This window comes from Coturnix japonica, chromosome 1 (assembly GCF_054131305.1).
Source record: "Coturnix japonica strain WE chromosome 1, WE-NBRP24, whole genome shotgun sequence".
NCBI classification, from domain to species: domain Eukaryota; kingdom Metazoa; phylum Chordata; class Aves; order Galliformes; family Phasianidae; genus Coturnix; species Coturnix japonica.
In genome coordinates, this window is record NC_140663.1 from 27,488,445 (window position 1) to 27,515,076 (window position 26,632).

General features: G+C 40.9%; 1 protein-coding gene and 1 long non-coding RNA gene across 6 annotated transcripts in view; one reads left to right on the plus strand and one right to left on the minus strand.

Annotated features, from left to right (window-relative positions):
• ANO6 (anoctamin 6) overlaps positions 1 to 24,250 on the plus strand; it is a 63,409-nt gene extending 39,159 nt beyond the window's left edge. For all 3 annotated transcript variants that reach the window (XM_015854917.3, XM_085536435.1, XM_085536440.1), the window contains 12 exons: positions 589 to 694; positions 2,049 to 2,109; positions 5,878 to 6,023; positions 7,166 to 7,243; positions 8,688 to 8,913; positions 9,807 to 9,976; positions 11,110 to 11,207; positions 12,566 to 12,696; positions 13,407 to 13,612; positions 18,576 to 18,775; positions 19,172 to 19,277; positions 20,198 to 24,250. In XM_015854917.3, the coding sequence (XP_015710403.1) occupies positions 589 to 694; positions 2,049 to 2,109; positions 5,878 to 6,023; positions 7,166 to 7,243; positions 8,688 to 8,913; positions 9,807 to 9,976; positions 11,110 to 11,207; positions 12,566 to 12,696; positions 13,407 to 13,612; positions 18,576 to 18,775; positions 19,172 to 19,277; positions 20,198 to 20,404 (1,735 nt within the window). In that variant the 3' untranslated portion in view covers positions 20,405 to 24,250. The remainder of the gene's footprint in view (positions 1 to 588; positions 695 to 2,048; positions 2,110 to 5,877; positions 6,024 to 7,165; positions 7,244 to 8,687; positions 8,914 to 9,806; positions 9,977 to 11,109; positions 11,208 to 12,565; positions 12,697 to 13,406; positions 13,613 to 18,575; positions 18,776 to 19,171; positions 19,278 to 20,197) is intronic.
• The window catches only part of LOC107309827 (uncharacterized), a 58,809-nt gene extending 32,427 nt beyond the window's left edge, over positions 1 to 26,382 (minus strand). For 2 of the 3 annotated variants that reach the window (XR_014942235.1, XR_014942231.1), the window contains exons 1-2: positions 26,283 to 26,382; positions 15,558 to 15,667 (exon numbers count right to left, since the gene is read on the minus strand). This is a non-coding gene — a long non-coding RNA (uncharacterized LOC107309827). Of the gene's footprint in view, positions 1 to 2,256; positions 2,944 to 3,032; positions 3,189 to 15,557; positions 15,668 to 26,282 lie in introns of those variants that run through there. The other variant, XR_014942233.1, reaches the window with a different exon arrangement.
• Positions 26,383 to 26,632: the final 250 nt, after the last annotated feature.

Consider the following 26,632-nt stretch of genomic DNA (forward strand, 5'->3'; position numbering starts at 1 on the left):
TATAAAATATAGGATAGATAAGTAATAGATGTCCCTGTGCCATTGGAGCACTAGACATGTGAGCCTGTTACCACAGTATTGTCTTCATACATCACACTACGTCACCACATGTTGTGTAGAAATAAAAAGAACAATAATCAGAAGTCAGTATAAATTTCTGTAACATCATTTTCAGAGTGGTAATCTTTAGAGGATGTATCCAAAGGCCCTGATGCAAGAGCACATGGGGCCTCAGCTGCCCAGGATACACTGGGAAGAGCATAGCAGTGACACATATTGTCTCATCAGAGCATGGTCAGATTGAACCATGACACAAGGACTAAGGAAAGGACACCTGGGTGCCAGATCACCTGCAAGACATCACACTGTACAGCCCCAGTCAGGGAGGGAACATTTTCTCTCCAGATCATCCATTTTAGAGATGAGAGCTAAAAAATGTCACTGGGGATGTTTTGAGGGAGGAGGGAGGATACTTAAGAGCAGACCACTGGTGAATTACTTCTCATTTCCCTGACATGACTGCACCCTTTGTGCACATAAGGACTAAGAATTTAGTGTTGGTGAGTGACTGACTAGTTTTGTTTTTAGCCAAGAAGTATGTGATCCCAGCATAGGAGGTAATATCATAATGTGCCCTCAGTGTGATAAAGTATGTACCTACTGGAACCTCAACATCACTTGTGAATCATCCAAGGTAACTACACTTACACTTATACTATACTTATATATACTTATATATACATACATATATATATATATATACTTATATACTTATATACTAACTATACTTACACTTACACTTACACTTATAGACATGCTATTAACTTTTAGTTGCACTTTACCTAGGACTGCATATAAAACAATGCTGTTCTCCACTAACATCCTGCATAATTGCTAGAGCTGTGCAAATAGTTGTGCATTTTGATACAATGACTGAACTATGTAAAATTAACAATTAAAAATGTTTCATTTTGACCTAAAAAGAAAACAAAATAAGACTTTTTAATTTGACATAGCCCCAAGAGACTAAAAGATTTTCTGATTGAAAATGGAACATTGTGGTTTCATTTTGGGGTATTCCTTTCCTTTTTGGTAAACAAAGCAAAACAAAACAAACATTCAATTACTAAAGACTTGATTGAGTAACTCTGAGTCAGTTTTGCTTAGGAAACGTTTAAAGCATGTTATGACATTTCTAAATACTCCCCCCTGCCTCCCCAAAGAAATTAGCTGAGCCTGTGCCTTGAATTTGACATGACCTGTCAAGGAGCGATGGGTACATGGGGAGGCCAATATTAGCCATGACAGGTGCTGTGGTTTGTTTGTGTCCCGTTAACCACGGCATGGCATGGCCACACTCTTGCACTCAATCCATGTCCAGAAGAATCTATCTTTCTTTCTCCATTAACTTTTGCCACTAGTCTAGTGCTAGCCTTTTGTTATTCCTTTCCATAGATTCAGTCACTGCAAAATTACAATTATTTAGCTATTAATTAAAAGTGTTTTGCCCTGCTTTAATGAATATTCTTGCTTGAGTGAACTTAACATGTAACGCACAAGAAAGAAGAAAGGGAAAATGATATTATGGAAAGAAGAGGCAAATACCAGAGAGGTATTTCCTCAGAATGCATGTTACTAACTACCTTGATTTGTTGTCATTTCACTTATGAGAAGCAGAAATGTTCATTGACTTTTTGTGACTGTATTAAAAATACATAGTTTTATACCCAGCTCCCAGGTGAGAAGCACTGCTTTTCCTCTTCCTGTGCAACAAGTGGAAGGAAGTTTAACAGCACACAACTCTATTATCTTTTTTGCTGCATATTTCATTTACACTTCTAATGCCAAGCCTTGCAGTTAATTTCCTTAGTTTACTGGAAGGTGTCATTGACAGAAGTTGAGAAAACTCTAACAATAATGATTGCTTATTAAATAACACAAAAGCTAAAAATCAACTTGTCCAGTGAGCAGCTTCAGTTCTGTTTCAGTGTAGAAGAATGTACTGTTTGATTGTGTTTTAAGGCCTTTTTTCTGTTCATTTTTTCCAGAAACTCTGTATATTTGATAGCTTTGGAACACTGGTGTTTGCAGTGTTTATGGGAATATGGGGTAAGTCAGTTTCAATGGCTGTGGTTTGTTGTTGTCACAAGTTACCTAGATCTACCTGTGCCCGTGACAGGGGGCAGCCACCCTGTAGGGTCCCCGGCCCAAAAGGGAAGGGAAAAGGGGAATGGAAAAAGAGAACAGTGGTGGCAATTTAAGGAGGAAAACTTCTTTTACTAAATATGATACTGGAATACAAGGTAATACAATATGATTGAGGCTAATAAATCGAGCAAAACAGAGAGAGAGAGTCCCCGAAAACTGAGAGGCCTACTGTGAACTCTAGGCAACACGGCTGGAATGCTTCTCACTCCCCGAGAGTCCGAGAGAGAGAGAGCTCCAGCCTGGGAGCAAGATTATACATATGTCCTCCTCCTGTGACTTTGACCACGAAGTCCTCTGGGATACATAGTTTTCTTCTGAAAGCTGAGTATTTGGGACGTTGTTATTCCACAGAACTGATGATCCACATTGCACATGATGTTATAATGTGGAATATTGATAGCAACATTACAAAACCATGATAGTGGTGTAATTTTGTCCAAGCATACAGCATTAGCCAAAAAAGTGGATAAATTTACAACTGCTTAATTTTCTAGCATTCAGCAGTTTAGCAGTAGGTAGTTCCATAAAAGATACACACATTCATAATAGATCTTTTTAGTAGCATAGAATCATAGAGCAGTTTGGATTGGAAAGGTCCTTAAGGATCATCTAGTTCCAATTCCCTTGCCATGGGCAAGGACATCTTCCACTAGATCAGGCTGTCCAAAGCCCCATCCAACCTGGCATATACTAAGGTTGACAGATGTCTGTTCATCCATTTTTCCCCTTATTGCACTGTTAAGGATAGAAAGGCAGGTAGGCAATAAGAGCTTATTGTGTAAGAGAACAAAAAGCTGTAGAACTTAAATGTTGGTCATCCCTACCTGTGCTTATTTTAACTTCGAGAAAAGTCTGAGAGAAGTGATGAGAGCTGCCTCATGTTCATCCAGCAGGAGCCACATGCTTAATTACATCCAGCAAAGGAGCTGATTTTTCCCCAAAATCCTTGCAGCTGCCTGTGCCTATTAACAACCATGTGACTGTGCAAAGTGATCGAAAAAAAAAGTCATTTATTGTATTTCCCAGTCATTTTTTCCTCCTGTCTTTATTTAAGAAAGAGTTTTTTGTAAAAAATGTAGAAGTTACAAGCAGTAGAGATATTTTTTATCAGAGAAAATATATCTGAAACCAGGATATTTCCTTTGGGTGAAACCACTTTGCTTCAGTGGATTAGGCAAGGTTTATTTCCACAGAAACAGTTTTATTTGTTCATATTAGCAACTTTCTTAACTGCTTTTTATTGCACTGCCTTATCCAGAAATTGTCAAAATAATTTACACTCGAGGTATAAAGGGTACTGCAGAGAAAATAACTCACTTGACACTTACAGTTCATATGCAGGCTGACAAGAATGCATAGTTTTCTTTGTAAAACACACTGTATTCTTATTTTCCTAATGAGACCTAAAGTGCTTTAGAATAACTACTTCTTTAAAGAATTTTAAAATGAGCAGCCATTTCAAAATGAATATTTCTTTCAAAACACTTGTTAAATTCAAAATGCCAGCAGGAAATTAAATAAAAATAAAATAAAAGAATTAGAAGCTTGACACTGATGTAATCTTCCACCATTTAAATACCTAATTTACCTGTAATTTGCTTTATAATTAAAAACTCTGCTTCCTGTTTTGAAGAAGAATCCAAGAGTAATAACTAGAAAGTTAAGCTGCATGGTTGTAATGATGGCTGCGAGGTCTATTAGTCTTCTCATTGTAAGTCCACTACAGAAAGAGGTGAATTGTATTACAACAATTTGGACAGAATTGTACTGAATCCAAGTGACCCAGGGTCCTGGTACAATTCCAGCTGTAATTTCTATCTTGCTCTGTTACTTTGGTAGACATCCTGGTCCAAAGTAATTAAAAGACTGATTTTAACATACTTTACCACATCATTATCATAAATATATTTTTAATAGATTTTTTTTTTAACTATTCCATTCAAGGATCTCAAAGCACCATAAAACATCAGGGAAATTGGCCTCAGGAATGAACCCCCTGTACATTAGTGCTCTGGATGAGGGCTTTTGCCAGTTCTCCCCTGATGGCATGAGCAGGTTGCCAAAGCTCCTGAACAAGGAGCAGCTTCCAGTTCTCTCGCTGCCATTGCAGCAGCTCCTTCCCAGTTCAGAAAGAGCAACTTGGCTGCTGAATTACCTACCAGTAGAAGTTTTCTTTGCCCTGGGACTGTGCATGCTGCCCTGTGCTGTGAGCCCTACTTTTGCTGTTTGCATAGAGGGCAGCACAGACGTGGGCCCTACACTTCTGGCCTCCCCAGCAGCAGCTGGATTTGCAGCTGGAGCTAATCAGGATTGCCTGCAGTTTCCCTCATTTGGGCTGGGGCTGCAGCATGCAGTTAGAGGCTGATTTCCTGGCTCTGCAGGCAGAGGCAGATGTGATTCCCTGGCCCACTGCTTGGAGTGGCCTTAATGCTAGTGAGCCTGAGGTAGTGGAGAAATCCCACTGAAAGAGGCCCTTGAGCAATCGGAGAGGAGGATTTCCAGGGGTTCTGCCTGCATGCAGATGCCAAGGTCATCTCACAGCCCAGCCCTTGGAGTTTATTCACTTATAAATGCTTCAGTATGAGGTTTATTGACCACACCTGAATTTGGAAATAACCTTTAATGTTTGGACTTATAACTGCATGCCATCAGTGCTTCATCATTCAGGATGAGGTGCCAAAATAATAAACCTTGGGGGGTTAATTACTCCCAGACAATGGGAGCTGTGAGAGAAGTACAGAGAAGGTGCACACTCACTCCTCTTGGAGGCAGTGCTGCAGAGCCATGCCACTCATGGACATGCAGCTACTATCAGTACAGCATCCCCTGCACTCACACCCACGTCCTGAGCTCCTCCAACCTTCCCAGCTGAGCCACACACTGCCTGTGCTGTCAGACCTACCTGCATCACACCTCAGGTCAAGATCATGAGCTTGGTTAGACTGGAGTCTTTCAAGCACCGTGTAGGCATGTATGTGCCTGCTTCCCTTAGTGTTCCCAGCTCTAGTAGCACAGTCCAGAGAAACTGCTGACTCGGCCCAGAGGGTCTCAAAGCTCCTTGCCATGCAAAAAGAGCTGCAGTGACTTCAGATTTGTGCCAGAAGAGGAGGAAAGGCAGCTGTGGTTAAGCAGTTTTGCCTGAGCTAGCATCATCAGCTCACGTACTCTGCAAACAGATCATTTTTCCACACAAAAACTGCAGATTGAATGAACACAAGCTTTACCCTGTGGCAATTTTTTGCTTACTGAGATTTTCTTCGCGAGAAATCCTGTGCTCTCCAACATTTTTCTTCATCTATCCAAACAACTCGCTGTCATATGTATCCCATGGTAAACTTTTTCAAAAGCAGTCCAGAGTATGAAATCCAAAGTGATTATATTCCAGCCTTGGACGGAAAGCAGATAAATGCGTGTGTATTCTTCAGGATGTGCAAATGATACCACTTAGCCCAGGTTTCTCTTTATTAAAGTACCTAAATGTCCAAAGCAGTAATTCCTTAAAGAAGTAGATCAGTTATTTTCTTCTACATGGGCACCTGACATTGTCCTATTTGCTAGTAAGGGTTTTGTTCCATGCCTGTGGAAAGTTGTATGGAATAGAAGCCGTGTGTTATACAGCCCAGCAGTTCAGTGCCCAACTGTTGCTCCTTCTGTTTGTCTTCTGGACAGTTACACTGTTTTTGGAGTTTTGGAAGAGAAGGCAGGCTGAGCTGGAGTACGAATGGGACACAGTGGAGTACTTAGAGCAAGAAGAACAAATTCGCCCAGAGTATGAAGCTCAGTGCACTCACGTGGTAGTGAATGAAATCACACAGGTAAGGACTATTTTGGTAACTGGTCAGAGCTGCTGCAAAAGGCATGTTATGGGAGCGCTGTGAAAATGATGAATCTGGAGTGGAGCAGAATAAATTGGCAGTGCTTCAAGGAGAGCTGATAAGCTGGCCGGAGGATAGCAAGCTTATAAATTCCAGATGTGTAGGAGGGAAATTGTAGTAACCACAGGCATCTCTTAGTTGCCTGTTGGAGGAGCTACTGAAGCTTCTGTGTCATTAAGGCACAGAAATAGACATTGTGCCTAGCTTAGGAGAGAGGCTAAGTCTGCATTATTAAATCCCCCAATAAATGATCCTGTGCTGCTGCCAGAGGCCGAGATCACAGAGCATTTGCTATCTTTCCCTAAAAAGATGTCAGGCAAGAAAAAAAGAAAAGAAGAAAAAGAAAAAAAAAAAAGAAAAAAAAAAAAAGGTGAAACAGAAGGAAGGATGTTGCATTATGTATAATGGCAAGATATGTTTTCTAACCTTTTTGAACTGTATAAATAGGTATTGTTGCCAAGTGAACCTAGATGCAATTGCAATTAACAACAGCAAACTCACAGGGACAAGGATAATCCTCATGTTAATGAAATGGGATTCATATTTATGAGGATCTTAGTTTCGATTTCTACTCATATATTTTGAGTAGCTTCAGCTTCTGTAGATCACTCTAGTCCATCTTCAGTTTTTAGTATTCACTGTCAATATATTACTCTAGCATTTATCAGATTATTTGCATTGCTTTCACATTGCATCCACATTATACTGATGCTTATTAGAGGATACTTGAAATGATTCCAGATAAACTGGTTTGAAAGGCAGTGATCTTGGACACTATGATCAGCCAAGAACGATGGGTCCAATCAAAAAGACTATGCACCTTATTGTAGTGGAAGTTAATAAAAGCTGAAGACATGCAGCCTCTGTGGAAGTCATTTTTGTCTTAGAATAGGTAGTAAAAAGAGGCAACTGTAATCAGGTAAGTAAGTCTTCTGAAATCATGAATAAATGTGAGTTTCCAGGATAAAAAAGGAAGAAGACATTCAGTGTCCTGTCATGTCACAGAGGTTTAACTGGTGCACACAAAAATGGATGAAGAAAAGACAGGGTGCATCTTTGATCTGTTTCTGAATCTTTTACAGCAAGAAGAACACGTGCCATACACTGCCTGTGGGAAATGCATGCGGATAACTTTATGTACAAGTGCGGTCTTATTCTGGGTAAAGTTCTCCTTTTATTCTTTCACCTCATCAAATTACTTCTTCACTAAACGTCTAAAGAAAGATTCTCCTGTCCTGATCAAGAGATATCAAAAGAATAAGTTCAGTTAGATTTCCATCTGATGCATTAACCAAGCCCCTGAAGTATGGATCTACATGGACAAGGTCGCTGTAGCCACCAGATAACTCATTAGCATTCAAGCAGGAGAATATATGCATTGAAATATCCCACAGCTGTAGCTTTGCAAATGTAATCCACTGTTTTTTCCCTCATTATTTAAAGATCTTTACTTTCATGAAGAGAGCAGGGAAGAGGGTTGTGGGTTATTTTATGCGCTGTCCTCCCTGCCAGTTCCTGGCCTACTCATTCCAGCTGTTTGGTTCAATATCATGTCTCACAGCTCTGGACTTCTGTCAGGTTTTTTGTTTCACTTAGAAGAGCAAAGCTGAGTGCTCTTTAATCTTCCAGAGCTGCTGCTTTAAGTAAAACTTAAACTTGAAAGAAATCCAACCACCAATGAAAGCATATCACATGGTAAGCATACCCTGAGATGTTGCCTTAAAAAGCTCAGTGTTTCAGCATGCTGTATGTTCTCCTTACATGTAGCATGAGCAGCAGCTGGGAAAGAACTCAAGAACTCATCCTAGATAATAGGAGACACAACAACACCGAGACAGAATGGTGGCTGGCAGTCCAGAAGCATCTCTTAACAGCTGAAACACAAAGAAGAGAAGACTGGCTTGCTGCTGGATTTAGATAGGCATGCTTCAGGTTGAAAGGAGGAGATTTGATCTAGTTTTGTCATCATGTTGCTCTCATATTCTGTGCTGGGAGTGTGGAGGGAGGTGAATGTATGGCATTTTGCAGAGATAGTAAAGAAATAATGCACAGCTCTGAGGATCTGAGTCTGAATAATAGGTGGAGAACTAGCAAGAAAGCAGAAAGAGATGGAGAATAATGTGAGGTGCCCAGAGCATGAGTACAGCTCATCCTGCAGATCACATGACATGGCTTTAAATGTGTCTGTAATGCCATCATGTGAAAGAGAAGCGACAGCCCCCTTCAGGGTCAGCATGGACCTGCTAGCACATTTGCCACCCTGCTACTCGCCCAGCATCCTCCTGGAACCGTCACATGCCTTCAGGCGTGAGATTTGATTACGCATCTTATTATCTTAGCTCACATGGCAACAAGGCTTGTTATTAGTCATAAAACAGATCATCTTTTATTGTTCCTGCAGATTCACTATGATACATGAAAAATGCTTCTTAAATGGATTCTAGATTTATTGCCTTCTATCCCATTTGCGCATCCTCATGTACTCGTGGGATGGAATAAAAGGCACACAACCAATTTCCTTTTGCCTATTGTAAAATGAATTTCAAACTTTCTTCCCAAATCCAGTAGTTCACCATTAATATATTTCCTATGTTCTCCTGGCAGATTCTTTTGATTATTGCTTCAGTTATTGGAATCATTGTCTACAGACTCTCGGTTTTCCTGGTGTTTTCTGCCACATTGCCACGGCACGTTAATGGCACGCAAGCAATCCGCAAGTACCTGACTCCACAGACAGCCACCTCAGTAACTGCTTCAATCATCAGCTTTATAGTCATTATGGTTCTGAACATCATTTATGAAAAAGTAGCGATCCTCATTACTGACTTCGGTATGTCATCGCTGTGCCTCAGACTGAAACTTTGGCTAAAACAACAAGCAAAAATAGCATTTGTATTTATAACCAGAACTCCAGTAAATGATTATCTGTACCGTGCTCTTCAGAACTTTCCCACCAAATCATATGATACCATCTAGAATTTTTCAAATACGGATTTTCTGAGTATCAGAGGAATGTGATATTCAGCTCTTTGCCTGGAAACTCCTTGTACAGCCAGCATCAAAGATGAATTGTTTACAATTTTGTGCTTGTAAAACAGGCAAAGCAAAGAAAATTACTATAATAACCAAGCTTTATGAAAACAGATCAGTAATGCATAACGCATTCAATTACATTAGCTTTTGTTTATGGGGAGAATAGCGATTTTCTTGTAAATAAATGAAATAGGGTCACTGTTCCAAAGCTAGATGCCATTTCCTTGTTATTAAATAGATAAACAGTCACAGATATTATTATTCTTTATATTCGGGCCATCAGCTCTAAAGTAGCTATTTACTTTAGATGTGTGAAGTAGTGTTGTGTTTTAATATAGTTTCATTTAATACCATTTCATCAGTTCAAAGCATTACATTTGCATCTTTCCTGAGTGTGCTAGATTTGGGAGATTTTTTTTTTTCCCAAGTTATTAGATTTTTTTGCTTGCTCTTTTTCTTTATTGTCAGAAAACAAATTCTTTCCTTTTTTACTACCCATACAGATTCAGAATTAGCATAGTGGCTACCATATACATAGGGATTATGTACACTCTAATTTATAACACCCTCAGTCACATTAAGGAATACAAGTCATATGCATACTTTTCCAGCTCAGGCTCCAAAGCAGCTTTTAGGTACTTGCTGGTTGGCCTTTTCCTTATTTTTTTTTTTTTTTTTCTGTAATTGCAGAGCTCCCAAGGACACAAACCGAATACGAAAACAGTTTGACCACAAAGATGTTCTTGTTCCAGTTCGTCAACTACTATTCTTCATGCTTCTACATAGCCTTCTTTAAGGGTAAATTTGTAGGTTACCCCGGAAATCCAGTTTATTGGCTAGGAAAGTATCGCAATGAAGAGGTAAGAATAAACCATAGTTCTTGTTTTTAAAATGCAAGAGCCATTAGTCCAGGTATCCTGCTGCATTTAGGGTTGTACAACATGGTGATACCATGGAGTTTGGAGATATGGTGGAACCATTGTAGTTTGGAGTTTGGAAAGTGACTGCCTCCCAAGCTACTTGCCTGCTTGTTAATCCATTGCATAAATGAGTATGACACAAGACTAGTTGATCTTAGAAATGCTTTTTATGTACCCAAAAAAGCTAATTTTGCTATGGTCCAACACACAGGAAGGGCAGTAGATGCAGAAACATCCCACTCTGCTCTGCGCTGGTGCATCCTCACCTCAAGCACAGTATGCAGATTGTTACCACACTATAAGGGCACACTATAATAACCACACTATAACTATATGTTACAGGGATTCTAGAGGAGGACTACAAAGATGGTGAAGGTTCTGGAAGGCAAGGGGTATGGGTTTGCTCAGCACAGAGCAGAGGAGCTGAGAGGAGGCCTCATGGTGGCTGCAGCTCCTCAAAGGAGTGGAGAGGCAGTGCTTGAGCTCTGCTCTGTGTGACACCAACAGGACCCAAGGGAACAGCATGGAGCTGTGTCAGAGGAGGGGCAGGGGCGTAAGAAAAGGTTCTTCACCAGAGGGCACTGGGCATGGAACAGGCTGCCCAGGGCAGTGGGAATGACACTGAGCTGCTGGAGTTTAAGGAGTGTTTGGACAGTACTCTCACATGAAGGGTTTGAATTTTGGGTGGTCCTGTGTGGAGAAAGGAGTTGGACTCAAGGATCCTTCTGGATCCCTTCCAACTTGGGATATTCAGCGATTCTATGAACATGAGTAGATGCCTTCCTGTTCTGCTGGGTGATCCTCATGTGGTGACACTACAGTACAAAGCTGCAAGACTTCACTTGGTATTCTGTGCTTTCAGTAGTGCCCTGTCAACCTATTGTATGTGAACTTGTTTGGCCTAGAGTTGACCTTTGCATAAGTGAGCATAAAGGTTTGCCTGAATTGTCTTCTTCTGATGCTTAAAGAAGTGTTATTAATAATAAATCAGGAATTTGTTATTTTAAATGCTTCATTCGTGCTTGAAAAGTTTCTCAACTTCAAAAATTTTTCGTGTCTCTCCCAATCTGTAGTGTGATCCAGGAGGATGTCTCCTTGAACTCACAACCCAGCTTGCCATCATAGTAGGAGGTAAAGCAATATGGAATAACATTCAAGAAGTGCTTCTTCCGTAAGTTCAACGTATTAAGTAATGTGTCCTTTTGTATTGGAAAGATGCTACTTTTGCTTGATTCAACCAGGTGTTTGGTCACTAAATTTCATTGGCGCATTTTGCATTCTAAAAGAACACGACTAGTCTTTTAAAGTGCTAACAGTGAATACTCTCAATGTAATTGTGATGAAATTACTGTCTAGGACTCTGTTCCAGCTCTCAGAGCTTGTTCTTTGTTTTAAACTGATCAATAACTGCTTACACTACTTGGAGTAGGAGACTCCCAGCTCGCTTATGCCCTCCAGACTGCCAGAAGCACCAGTCCACCACATTGGTTGTGATTCTTCCAAATCCACAAATTGTGCAGCAAAGCAATTTCAAGTCATGTCACAAATGCTTTGTAGCTAGTGTGCTCTGCTGAGTTATGGTTTCTCCAGACCCAAACGATGCCAGTTGCAGGATGGAACTGTAAAGCTATCCCTCTTTTCAAGCATCTTTTAGCTGGTTAAAGTGTCCCCTAGAGTGAGCATGCCTGCAGATGGCAGTCACATCCATAAACAACAGATTCCTACCATCTGTATATAGGTAACGTATTCACCTAACCAGAATTTTGAATTCACTTTCGTACATGACAGGTAACTTTTAGGTCCTGAAATGCTGAAAATCATTTCTGGATATAAGTCTTAATTGACCTCTCATACTTCATTACTGCAAGTAAAAGAGAAGTGTTTCATTTTCATTCTCTGTTGATAGGCATTCCTCCACCTTCCTTTTTTGAACATAGCCCTTTGACCACTGAAAATGGCTACAACTGGTTTTCTTAAATTTGTGTGCAGCTCTTTTAGACACAAATTACAGCTGCACCCCAGTCCTTGTAGCAGCTAATCCAGGCACAAAAAAGTCATCAAGAGTAGTCAGCGTGCATTCACTCAGGGGGAAGCCGTGCTTAACCAACTATTCTATGATGGCTTGGTAGATGAGGGGAGAGCTATATTGTCTGCTTTGGCTTCAGTAAGGTCTTTGACATTGTTCCCCATAAGACCGCCACAGACAAACTGTAGACAGTAAGGTGGATCAGCTATGTTCAGAGAGTAGTGGACAGCTGGAGCGCAAAGTCTAGTTCGGGGCCAGTAATTAGCAGTGTAACTCAAGGATCAATACTAGATCCAGTCCTATTTAACATCTTCGTTAATGATCTGGATAAAGAGGGAGAGTGCACCCTCAGAAAGTCTGCAGAAAATTGGGAGAAATGGCAGATACACCTGAGGGTTGTGCTGCCATCCAAAGGGACTTTCTGAGGTTGGAGGAAAAGGCTGACAGGAACCTTTGCGGGCTGTTTTACCAATTTTTGTGGTCTTTTTCTCTCTGACTGACAGTTGGGTAAAGAATCTAATTGGAAGGTACTGTGCAGATGCTAGATCAGAAAAGATCGTTCCACGCTGGGAACAGGACTATCATCTGCAGCCCATTGGAAAACTTGGATTATTTTATGAGTATCTTGAAATGGGTGAGTAGCCATTTAGTTCCAATTTCTTGTCTGTGCTGGATACAAATATGCTCTAAGGAAAAATGTTATACAAGTAATATTTAATTTGTTTAGAAACAGGAGATATATGAAATTTTTAGAAATCCCATACAGGTTTTGATGAACGATTATAGCTTTGTGAGCTTTTATTAAGCAGTGTGTACCTCACTTCAATTTCTAGCTAAGAAACAGAGTAAGTGGTTGTGGGTGTACTTCTGCTTCTTTACCCCATCCTCCCAGAAACATACCCAGAAGCAAGAACACTGGGTGTGCAGTCACTTATGCCTTGCTGGTTTCCTGGTCTCTAAGAACTCTGGCTTGTTTGCCACCATCTGTTCTGCAATAGAATTGCAACATACTTGTCACAGCACTATTGTTAGTTGAGGCTTTGCAACACAGCACTGAGACATAGTCATTAGATTTTCTAGTCTACATGGTGAAGAAATGAGGAATAAATGAATGTTTAAATATTTTAACTGTTCCTTGTGATGTGTTGTTTGAACATTGTCCCGTCCCCTCCACCTGGAGGGTATTTCCAGGACTGTTATGCCTATATATTCTCATGCTCATAAGATTCTCTAGGAACTCTGCTACTCTTTCTTGCCTCTCTTTCTCACAGTTTGAGTATACAAAGTCTATGCTTATCCCCAGTAAAAGAAAGCATCAAGGCATGTGACCTCTCCCTTTGCCAGTTATACAGTTCGGCTTTGTCACCCTGTTTGTGGCGTCATTCCCCCTGGCTCCTCTTCTGGCTCTTATCAACAACATGTTGGAAATCAGGCTGGATGCATGGAAGCTGACAACCCAGTTCAGGCGCATGGTTCCACAGAAGGCACAAGACATCGGTGCATGGCAGCCCATCATGCAAGGCATAGCCATCCTGGCTGTGGTGACCAATGTAAGTACTGTACCAACCACTATAAAAGGTAAAATGCCTTCACTGCAAGTGTTGCATCTAAATGTGGAATGCTGTGTGTATCAGTGTTTGTCACACCAGACTGGCTACATGAAGCACGCAGATGATCCCAAATTAATTTAGGAGTTTCAGTCCCTTAAGATGTTAACCCCTGTGGTGTAGGCTTTGAGATACTTTTCAGATGGTTTAGAAATATGGCTACAATCTAAAATATTGAATCTCAATAAAAGAAACTGTAGTTAGAAAGACAGAGTTACTACAGCCTTCATAAGAAGTTATGCATATAAGGACACACATCTTTTTTCTGGTTAGATTTCAGCTGTAAGTCTTAATTCATTGTCATTCACAACTGTTGAACTGTATAACTGTATGTCTTACGGTCATACCTTCATATCTAAGTTTGTCTGAGCAATTTTGCGCTTAAAGCAGCAATTCAGCTTCTTTATGTATTTAAAATTGCGATACATGCTCAAGATTACAGTATTTACCTCTTGAGGTAGGAATGAATTTCTGAGGATACGCAAATGAATCCATTTGCCAGTTGAAGTTAAAATTAATTTCGAAGTGGATTTATTTAACATATTTAGAAAACTTCATTCTTTCTTCGTGAATCTATCTTTAACAATGAAATACAGGCTGCACAGTGGGAAAAAAAATACTCCATATACTGGACTTTACCATTCTGAGTTGTTTGAGTTATTCTTAAGCAGTAACTCATATGTATATTACGTTTCTAAATTTCCGGTGTTTCCTTTTCTCAAAGGAGCAGTGGCCACAGGTTTCCCCTGCAGTGGCAGCAGCTGTCCATATCTGCAGCCTTTTTCAACAATGTCACCATTTCCTACTCTTACCACTGAGATTAGGGATTCATTCTGACACACTCAGAGGTGGCCACTTCCTCCAGGACCTCCTCCTTGCAGTAACAGTGCCTTGTTGCACTCACTGGGAGTTTCTGGAGAAGCCTTTGAAGTCTGAAGTTCACCTCAGCCTAAGCTGCCATAGGAGTCTCTGCCCATTTTGAGGATGGTGGAATTTGGGTAAGAGGAGAGAGATGAGAATGAGCACTCTACCATAAGTACTAAAGGGGACTTATTTCAATGAACAAAGCAATTCATATCTAAACCAGGACGCTAACTTACTTTCCTGTGTCTCAGGCACCTTCTACAGTCAGTGGGTGCTCAAGGACCTGTATGGGGTCTCCACCACAGGGATTCTGCTTTTCAGAAATCACAAGACAGATACGTGTACCTTCCCTCTCCACACCCAGACAAGTGCCCATGCATATCACTCTCTTTTTCCCCACTATAAAATGCCTTTATTTTGCCCTGGAAAGAAGTGGATATTTTCAAGGAATGGGAAAGATGAGATCCCATGACCTGTCAGCCTATTAATGTTAATGAAGTTGGGAGTTGTGACCATACAGAAATAGGAGTGTAGGATGGATTTCAATGATTAGGAATATTTTATGTGTCAGCTTCAGCTATCAGATATATTTTCAGGTATTTGCCTATAATTCCTTTCTGGAACTTTATCTCAAACTGTAGACATTTAACAGTCCTGGTAAACATAGATAGGATGTAGAGAAGAGACTTAGGAGAACATAAAAGCAGAAAAATAAAAATACAAAACCTATAAAACACAAGACAAAGTTTCTGGTGTCCTAGAAGGAAGAAATAGGTAGATATATTGATAGATAACATGTATTTATTGTGTATATTATACATATTGTATTAAATATATACTATATACTTTTTACCTACATTAGAAAATAACATATATATATTATGTTATTGGGTAACCTGTCTTTCCTCATCAATCCACCTAGGACTTGCACTACAACTATGAGACAGAATATATCTTAAGATTATTAATTATTAAGATTATTAAGAATATATCTTAAGATTATTATAAACATTGTTACGAGTACCTTAATCGAAGACCTTATGATATTCAGTGCAGAGTTAAAGTTGGCGACCTTATGGTGACTCAGGTGTGCCGGCTTCTGTTGGGAGTGTGTACATGACCCTGCTTCAGCTCCTGCAGAAAAGTGACCCAACAATAGTTTTAGGTGTCTGTCACTACCCATTCACAGCCCATCTGAGGCTGCTGCAAGCTCTACAGTGTTTCCATTCCAAATTCCTCATGTGCTCCATCCCTGAAGTGACATCTCTGAAAACTCAGAGTACTCAGTGTGCACAAGTGCATTTACAGTTCAGTTTTGCTCCCTGTCCTCCTTGCCAAGCACTCAATCCCGGTGCTTATGTGACTGCTAATGGCAGGCGTGTTTCTTTTCATAACCCTGTTCAGAGATCTCATGTGTCAGATGCAGTTAATCTTAGTATGAGCATAGTGCCTTGGCCGCTGACACCAGGCAGGCTGTTAGCATGCAAGGGGCACAACAGTAGAGGCCACACTCAGAAGTCCCTGTTGCAGGTGTTGCAAGGAGCTCAGAGATCCATATTTCTTCCCAGTGAAGTGTGGTCTATAAAGCCATATACTAGAGATCAGCAAATACTGAAAACAGTTTTCTTCCGTTGTCTTCTGTATTTTTCTTGTTTGACATCCAGGATCTAGATCTAGCATAGGCCATTAATCTTGCCTTTGCCACCCAATTGCCATCACTATCGTTCATTAGAACACAGAAACTGTGTTTTTACTATGTGAATCCTACAGCTGATTGACTTGGGTAGAGCATCATCCTCTCCTTCCCGCACTGGCTTTGTAACACCTACAATTATCAAGTACTTATACAAGTATAAGCAACTTTTGCCAAAATATGCCCATTCTGAGACTTGCCACTCAGGCAGTGGACTTGCTACAGTGTGATATCAAAGCATCTGTTGTTGATTTAAAGGCTGATTTTAATTAGTTATGGTATAAATGGAAATCTGTGCATGGTATAACTTGGGAAGTAGAGAGCGTGCTGTTTGTTTGTAGTTCCCCAGTACAATACTCTAAAACACAGCCCATAATTCAAAAGGAAGAAAAGCTTTTCCTTTGAGAGGATGCCGTAGGATTAGCTTTCATTTTTCTGTCCTTGTAGCCCTCTGGAGCACATCTGGAGATCATTCAGGGAGGGGGAGGAGAGTGAGACAGGGCTCGGATTTATGGTGATGAGAGACCTGGGGCCTTGCAAAGAAAATCATACAGAGCAAACATTAGGTTGTATAAATGCTGTATTTTAGCATCTTGCTGAATGATACATAGAAGCAGCATCAAACCAAATTGGTACAAAGGGAGAAGGATGTTTTTCGCCTTACCGTTCAGTTGCTTTTAGTTCTTTTATGGTCTGACTTGATGCAAAACTTATGGGCTAATAAGCAGTAAGAAATTATATTTAACTAAAACTTTCTGTGCTTATACTTCAGTTAAAAACAGTGTAATTTAGGTGTGAGGTCTTCTTCCTGAAACTACAAGGCGCAGTAATATATATTTCTTGTCAGCCAAAAACACCTACACTGCATGTAAATATAAACAACACATAATTTTCACTTCATTCCTCACTGGCATGTATTGCTTAAAAACAGTTTTTAGAAGTGCATGCCACCTACTTTTTACTTAAGCCAGAATAAGGTACCAAAAAAAATCTTTTTGAAGTGTTGATCCATGAAACTTCTAAACACTTTTAGTGGTAGGATGCCTCTCTTTTCTTTCTCAGCGGCCAAATTAACATTCTCTCAATTGAACTAAATTGTAGAATCATAGAATCACCAAGGTTGGAAAAGACCTAAAAGATCATCCAGCCCAACCATTCACCTGTTACCAATAGCTCCCACTAAACCATGTCCCTCAACACAACATCACTCTGGAGAATGAAAGGATTTTGACCCACAGCCTCATGCTTAAGTCCTATTTCTGCAACTTTGTCTTAACGGTGTAGCAGATCAGGGGTGGTCCCAGCTGGGAGCCCACTCCACAGGGGCTGTTGTCATTCATGTCATCAGGATTGGAGAGTTCTCCTCCAGCCATGGCATGCAAATAACCCGTAGTTCCTGGGCCCTGTGTAGTGTTGACTTGGCTGGGCAGTCTCATGCTGGGCACGCAACTGCAGTGGAAAGTCTTCCTCACGGGGAAACCTTTTGAATTTGCAGTAGCGGGGGAGGGTACTGTATTAAACATAGTAAATAGAATAGGATGTTTTGGGAAGTTCGTGTATTTAGGAAAGACTTCCTACGACAAACCCACAGATCCAATTTCCTGCCCAGTTTGTGACTAGCAGACTGAGTAGGACAGGGCCTCTCCTGGGAGCTCGATAAAAACAAGTGGTCACGTCATATGTAAAGCAGCACTATGCAGCTGCTTCTAAAAAAGTGATCTTGGCATCAGGAGCAGTTTCCACATGTACTGACACTGAAACTCATGAGGCAACAACTGCCAGGACTAATTTGGACTGGCTGTCACCTCAGAAAGAGTGCCATGTTTCTCGGGTCAGAGCCGGATCAGCTATATATGTCATTTATTTAGTTCCTGGATGCAAACCTCAGGCTTCCTGGTGGAATTTAATTTTCTGTTGCTGAAGAACTCTGCTGTGGTTTCCATAAGTTACACCAGGCAGAATTTCTTCAAGCATCTCACGCGTACCTCTGCTAGCAAGCGTGTTTGCTGAAGGTTATCCTAGCACGGTGCAAGGTGAGTTTGGTTGCTGACCTACCCCCGTGCCCAGGAGCATAAAAGTGGATCATAGCACAACTTGTTTGAGGCACCCAGCAGAGCCAGTGTAATTTAAAAACTAGATGGACTGCATATTCCAGAAGGAGACTGTTTCTGCCTGTGAGAGCCTCGCTCACAGAGGGAACCGCTGACTGGAAAAGCACATACTTGCTGTTTTTAGCTCATACTGTAAATTTTGAGATACTAAATATATGGCAAGGCTATGTTTCTTAAATGTAAGGCTTGTTTCTTAAATGCTACTCTTGCTTTTTTGTCCCCTCTTTCTAAAATGCAGGCCATGATAATTGCTTTTACATCTGACATGATTCCTCGTCTGGTTTATTACTGGTCCTTTTCAGTCCCTCCTTATGGGAGCCACAGCAGTTACACCATGAAGGGGTATATAAACAATACACTCTCTGTCTTCAATATATCAGACTTCAAGGATGTAAGCAAGCCACTTTCCCCCTTGTTTGGGAACTACACGACATGCAGGCAAGTGTCAAATTACCATCTTTTCCCAGTGACAAGGGTAAATATCACTGTTTTAATATCTAAATAATCCAGATCCGTTAAAAATACCCAGTAAGAAATGTTATAACGCAGTGCAAGTAGCGTACGTTGAATGGCAGAACTGAGTGAAATATCCACCTAGAAGTAATACTCACTTCATTTTGTTTTCCTCATAACTTACGCAGTCTAAAAAATAAAGTAAAATAAAAGCCTTACAACACTTTAGAAGTGACTTAAGAAGGTTTATCACTGCAGCAGTTGCATTCAGCAGTCTGTTCAGGCTGCACTAAGCCGGGGCACGGCTTGCTCCATCCTCTGGCCACAGAGCCGTACTGCAGATTGCTGACACTGGCTCCTGACTTTCTGCCTCGCCTTCAGGTACCGTGATTTCCGCTACCCTCCTGGGCACCAGCATCAGTATGAACATAACATATACTACTGGCACGTCATCGCAGCCAAGCTGGCTTTCATCATTGTCATGGAGGTAAGCCTGGAGGGGTTTTCAGCATAAGTGATTTAGACTCCTCTTTCCTCCCTGCAGAAAATCCTTGGAAGACATTCTGTTCAGGCACAGCTGTCAGAGCTTTTAGTGTGCAGTGGTGCTGGCGTGGGCTCAGGAGAGGTAAATTAAGTGTAGCACTGTTAGAAAAAGTCTCTGAAGTGATGGCATCCATTGAGGATTGCCCCACTGTTTGCAGTTTCTCTTCTCAAAAACTGTCGGTATCAGAAATAGAAGGGATAGTTGCACCAAACATATCTATGTTTTTAGAGGTTTGTGCCTTGCCTTGTGAATACATACAGCACAGCACATGTGCACTGAGTGACCTGTGTAAGACACTGCAAGAGGTGAGCCTGCAGATGAGACTCTGGTTAAAGGGCAACTGCTCTCTCCCGTGCAGCAACAATGTGATGTTAGGAAAGATGGGAGCCAGCCCAAGATCAAAGGAAAGGAATACCAGATATTCTTTCATTATAAAATGCTCTTAGTGCCTGATCCAGGGACTTCTGAAGTCACCAGAAATGTGCATCTTGCTAGAGCACAGTTCCATAGCAGAGGAATGTCTGCAGCCCTGGAGGCATTTGGACAAACGTGAAACAATTTAAGAAGATCTGTAACCAATATTTCCACAGTAGGGTGGGGGGAAAGGAAGCACTGGGCACCAGGGTTCCCCCAGAGCAAGCAGAGAAGTCATTAGTAGCATCGGGATTAGAAAATCAGAAAGTTTTGTTTATCAGGCAGTTATTCTATTCATCTCTGCTTTTTAGGATGCTGCTCCACTGTGGTAGATACTGGTACAAAGCCCGCTCACAGCCTTAAGAAATAGGGAGGCATTTCAATATACTAGTTATAATAACATCCTGTTCAACCCAAGTGACATTTCTTTTCATTTGCACCTTCCCCAGCATGTCATATACTTTGTGAAGTTTATTATTTCCTACATCATCCCGGATGTGTCACAAGAGATCAAGAGCAAGGTCAAACGAGAGAAGTACCTGACACAGAAAATCCTGCATGAGAACGACCTCAAAGTTGTGAAAAAAACCATAGGGAAAATTGCTGACAAAATAATCGAAGGAGTGGACAGCACTTTCCGGCCTAAAACTGAATAAGGACTTTTTTATACGGAGGAGCAGTTTTTAACCAGCTAGTACCTGCCCAGGCATTACCAATAGCTGATCAAATGTGTTGGATGAATTTGCCTTACTAGACGCGGTTTCTTGCAGCTGTCACCTGCTCTGTTGCCTGTTTCCCTTAGGCAAAAGCAACCACTGAGACTCAGTTTACAGTCACCCATTTTTTTAAGCCAGCTTTATTAGCTTTTGAACATCTGAAAGTAAGAATTATCATCTTAAAACAATGTAGATCAACTCTGAAATGTACAGAGTGCTTCCCTCTTTATTTAGGTACAAGCCAGTAAATCTGAACTTGAAAAAAAAAAAAACTGTAATAGCAAGAATTACTTGTTGTAAGAACACCACCACTTTCTCTGAAGGAGCTTTGATTATTTGGTGATGCAAACCCCATCTAAAAGAAGAAAAAGCCAAAACGTGAAGGAAAGAGAAGGAAAATGCAACTTGCAGCCATACTGTTAAGCTGTTGCAATTGACTTACTGAACAGTCTTGTGTGCTTTGCTGACTTAGAAGTGCATACTGAGACTTAAATGGATAACAAGATATTTCAGTTAATCATGGGCTTGGATCACAAGAAACAGCAGGACTGTAAGCCTGTCTTGTTTGTCTTCCTCTGCGTTAACAGGAGAATTAAAATCAGTGCATAAAAACTGACTTTACTGTACTCGGAGCAAGTGGAAAACTCAGTTATTTTATCTTCTCCCAGTGTACCTTCACTAGCTCACTTGGCCATTCTGTTCTGAATAAGCACAGACTCTTAAGGTCTCTCAGCTGTAAAAGTAATGACTGTTAAAATTATTTTCATAAACTAAATGAATAATTGTAGTGGTTTTGCCTGTGCCACAGTCATTGTCTTCCCTGATTTTAACACAGAAAGAATGCACAGCCGGACCTGTTCTGGTGCAACGCTATATGATAAATTAAATTTGGAAAAGACCATGAATCTATTGAAGCTGCAGATTGGAATAAACCATTTAATATGCACTTACTGTGTTACAAAACTTTAAATAATCAGGAAGATGCTACAAGTGTGGATGAACTTGCCAGAGCCATCAATCATCTTCACATTATGCTGCGGATCTGCTTGGCTGTCTTGGATTCAGTTGCATCCTAGGAGTTCAGGAATTACAGGGTAAACGTGTATGTAGAGCTCCTGTAGCAATGATGTTCCAGATTATTAACCTGCTTTCCTTTTAAATGGTTCTACTGCACCAATCCCTATGAATTGTGAAAACCAAGACCTTGAAAGAATGGCCAAAGTACGTCTGCAGTCTGTAAGCCAGATGATTACTGCTGGGTTTGTAGTTTTGTACTCTTAAATGTAATTCATATGCACAATACTTAGGCAGATATTTGCGTAGCTTTTTTACATATTAAGAAGTTTGTTTGCAGAAACAAAGTAGCATTGGTAAGTTGTATTTTATCCCATTAATAAACAGAAGGAGCCAAACATCTGAATTTTGTAGAAGAACTAAGAAATACTGCTCTGTGTACCTCAGGCCCAGCCTTTGAAATGGCAACATATGAACCAGAAGAGGCAACACATGAAGGGAATTATTTCAGCAGATGTGATACACAAGCTTTCACTAAGCACAACTTTGCAAAATGATTGCACAGAAGAAAATGGGAGGAAAGCGTGCTTCAAAAATCAGACAAAGGTTGAAAGATGAAGGGCAGAAACTTGGAGGTTCCATGGAAGACTTACATTTCTGACAGTGAAGAAGTGAAGTTTGCTTTCAAAACTGCCCAGAAAACCCACTGCTGGATATTACCTGAAGATGAAAAGATGCAGGACAGAAAAACAAGATTATAACCGTAAACAACTACTGACAAGAGCCATGATAAACTGGTGCTCCTTTCCACTCATTGACATTTATTTTTGTTGCCAAAAATCATAACAAGTCTTTACATTTATGAGGAACCAAGTATAAATTTGGCAGATGGATGGACAAACACTCAGTAGTTTCTAAACAAGACAGGACTTCTTGTTGAAATATATCACTCCAATACTGGTATGACCTTGTTCCATAATGACAAGGAGGGCACCCCACAGATCTGGGCAGCCTGTGCCAGCGCTCTGTCACCCTCATAGATACAGAAAGATTTTTTCTTATGCTCAGATGGAATTTCTTGTGTCTCAGTTAGTGCTTGTTGCCTGTCTGTCACTGGGCAGTATACCAAGCTTTGCTTTGTACCAAAATTTTGTCCAGAAAACCATTTCATGGAATAGCTTTGATGAAGTACTCAGCTCCATGCAAGCTCAGAGCTTCTGATTTTGGCTTCAAGTTGGCATTTCCTCATATATAAACTAGTGTTTTCCAATTAGCAGCAGTGTTCAGCTGGGAAGTGCCATTTCCATCTCCCCGTAGGGAATCACGGTGCCAAAGTGCCTTAAACACACTCTTAGGTGCCGTTTGGGAGGGCTGGTGCTTGCAAAGAGGTTTCGTGTGATGAAGGCAAAAAATAACGATCACGAAATGGGCCATCTCAGGTAATTGTTTGGTCTTACGGAAACTTTGATTGCCCTCTTTGACAAGAAAAAAAGAAACAAAGGAATTAAATGCCTTGCCTAGGGATACAATGTGAACAGCAGCAGAGCTTAAAACAGACTTTCAGGAGTGCCCGGTATTCTGAGCCTTTTTTTCTTCCTGTGCCTCCCATTTGCGCCTTATAACAAGCGCTGCTTGAAGGGGAGGTGGCCCGGAAAAAACAAAGTAAATAAAAACACGCTATAACAGCAAGGTGTATTTATCTACGGCTTAGTCTCCTGCAATAGACTCCTAACCACCTAGAATCGTGGAATGTCCTGAGTTGGAAGGATCTTATCAATTCCAGCACCTGTCCCCCCACACGACCCCCCAGAATTCAAACCCTGTGTCTGAGAGTATGGTTCAAACACCTCTTGAACTCTATCAGACTTGGTGCCACGACCTGGGGAATGCTGGTGAGTTTCTATATTACCATTTTGTTTAGATCAGGAGTGTGCTCGAAACTGGTCTTCCACCTGTCCCCCACTTTCTGGGTGGTGGCTCATGCTTGGTCTCAGAGCTCATGAACTGGATTCTTAATGTCTTGAGCCAAACCAGGCGATAGACTCGAGGTATGCACATGATGGTATACCTTTCTCTGGCAAACATTTTAGTGCACAGCTCTAAAACCAGAGCTAGTGTGCAGAGAGCAGTGAGTACTCATGGACATCAGCTTCTCAGCATCAACATTTTGCTCAGTTATTTGCTTCCCAAGTGCCATGCTACTTGCTAATGTAGCCATAACACCTAATGTCAAAAAACACCGCATCAGGAATTCAGTTCATTTTGCCATATACGCAGTGCTTTTGACAGCACAAAGTGCCTAAACCTCTTAATCTGTGCAATGTAAATAAGCCTCTACCTCCAGCTGCTGAAACCTCCGACAGTGAGCTCTGCGGAGGCATAGGAACAAAGTGCAAATGTGGGGTGGGGGCAATTGCCAACATACTGGTGTTTTTTTCAGGACTAGGTCACCTTAATAATGTTTAAAGATCTGCTTGAAGGGAAAATTAATGTTGATTTTAAACTTTAGATCAGTTTTACTATTTTTACATTGTGTACAGGTCCGATGAAGTCAGGATGAATTTGAGTCAGTCACCATTTCATTACCTTAAAGTAAGATATGAGCAACATAAATGGCAGGCCATTGCCACTGTTTTAGATGCTGTGTATGCTGATAAAATTCAGAATGTAAGAATGTATTTTTTTGTATTTTTTTCTAAGAATGTTTGCTATTAGTTTCTGAACGTTGCAATTTATATTTATTGTCATTAAATAAAATCTATTTTAAAATAATAATGCATTTGTTGTTGATTATCCTTGTTTGTTTTTGTACAAATGATACTGCTGCTGCCAAAGCCACATTTAAATTCTTAGAACATCATCACTGTCTAATTTCCATATTCTCCCTCTTTTTCAATCTTTTGCCATTAAACTGTTACTGCTGCTGTAATTTATCTCCCATTTTTTCTCCATCCTCTGGATGGAAGTCATTCCTTTCAACCCCAAGTCGATGACAAGGACCATTATGTTCTCATACAAATAAACAGTTTAGGCCTTTATACCTTTTCACTCCTGTCAAGATAAGCCCTGTGTTGTGTTTCAGAGTCTTCATTTATTCCTTCATCTGAATCAAGTATGTGAGATGTTCCCACCTCCAGGCAGGTCAGATGCTGCGCTCCTTATGCAGCCTTGGAAGGAAGCGGTGGTACAGGACAGCGCAGCCTCCAGCGTGGCAGCCACTTCATTTGGTCTGAAACAGAGGCGACCAGCACAGTGCAACTAAACCAACTTCCAAATCTCACTCTCTGTGTCTCATCTGTCCAGACTGTCATCACGTCTCTTCTGCTTCCACTCCAGTTCTTCCTCTTTGCTATGCCAGTGTCCGAGCCATTCCACTCCTCCTCTTCCACAGAGACACCCCTGCATCAATTAGGTTTTAAATCAGACCAAAACCAAAAGCTGCTTCATCACGACTGATAATAAAGAGTTATTTTTCTACAGGAAGAAGGATATAGCATAATCACAGGCTAAATCTGTATGATGACAGTGTGTTTTGAAATCCTTATTGACATACATTTAAAACCCTTCAAAGAACAAGCTTAGAATTTTGCTGATAGCTAGACAGATAGCCAAAGTAGCGCATTACTTCTGATGTTGCCTGCTTAGTTTCAGTTGTTTCTGTCCCAGAATAGATGAACTGCTTTTATTGTGGATAAGCGTACGTGCCAGATCAAAGCACACTGTGCTCTGCCCCACCTGGTACACCCTGCCTGTTCACTATGCACAGCTCAGGAGAGTTCAGCAAAGGTATCAGCAAGGCAGGTTCACCATCTACACCGAGCACTGTTGGCTTTTTTCCCCCTTTTACATTTCCATTTGTACTGTGCATCAATAACAGATTTAAAAAAGCATTGTAAAGATACAGATGTAGTTAGTCCTCCACATGGCTTGGGACAATATTTTTGACACAAGAAAATAATGTATCTTAATAGGCTGGTAAAAGTTATGAACATTTGCCAGGAAAGGTGACAAATTCATTCATACTTACAACCTGGAAGTGCATCAAAAGAAGAGCCTTTAAAAGTTCTTTTGTTTTACATCCTCTGATAGTCATCCTGTATAAGCAATGCTAAAAACTGGGATTACATTTACATTTTATCAGTCAGCAATGATGCAAAGAAATTAAATCTCTTCTCTTGCTTTTAGAACATATTAATCGATTCTGTACTTATCCCAAGCTGCTCTAGCACTGTAACTATGTAGGGTTACAGAAGTGCATGTGTGAGCACATACCTTCTGCCCTCTTTCCAAAACACACACGCACACACTGACGGGTGTTCTGCCAGCTGTGAAGCACATAACTCATGACCTGCCTCGTTATGAAAGACATTCATTTCCAGTAACAACAAAGAAACTCTCCCATCCAGCAATATGAAGGTAGACCATTCTCTGTAAACATGTTAAGACACACCGATCTCCTAATGCTGTAGAGGACTAAAAAGCACACAACACAGACCATCAGACCACAGAGAAAATCCCACTAAGTTCATTGTTACAGCAAGCAGAGGGGAGGGCACCAAAAATCCACCTCTGGCACGTGAAGAGAAAACAGGGAGGGAAAAAGGCAAATTCTTAAGTTGTGCAACAATAAGTAAATCACATCCAACGATGACAGCATTACAACACAATATCAAGGATTTATATATATATCTAATGTTCATGTAAGCCTCCCAAACAATTTCTGTGCTCCTGGGCAGACATTGCAGGACAAGTGGATAAAAAAGCTGTGCTTCCAGCCACATGCACCTGCCAGCTATCGTCTTACCTTCCTGTTCTTGTGTGATCTCATTTGGACCCAAGTAAGAAGTCTCCCCTTACAGCCGCACTGTGCTCATTCATGCAGTCATTCTCTAAACCAGTCTGCCTACTCTGAACGAGCACAATTACACTTAAGCCTCTGTGACCAGGGCCCTGCAGGGTCCTTGCTTTTGGTCCGTTCTCTGCTGGAGTGGGAAGTGGTGACTGATCCCTCCCACTCAATGGGAAGCCCAAATGTCCATCTACAGCACCAAGGATCCGTGGCTTTTAGAGTTTGTCAGATTCTTGCAGTTTATACAGCTGAAAGCTCACCAAGTGGTGAGCCAGGGGTTAAAGTTATTTGCCTCGTGATAGATC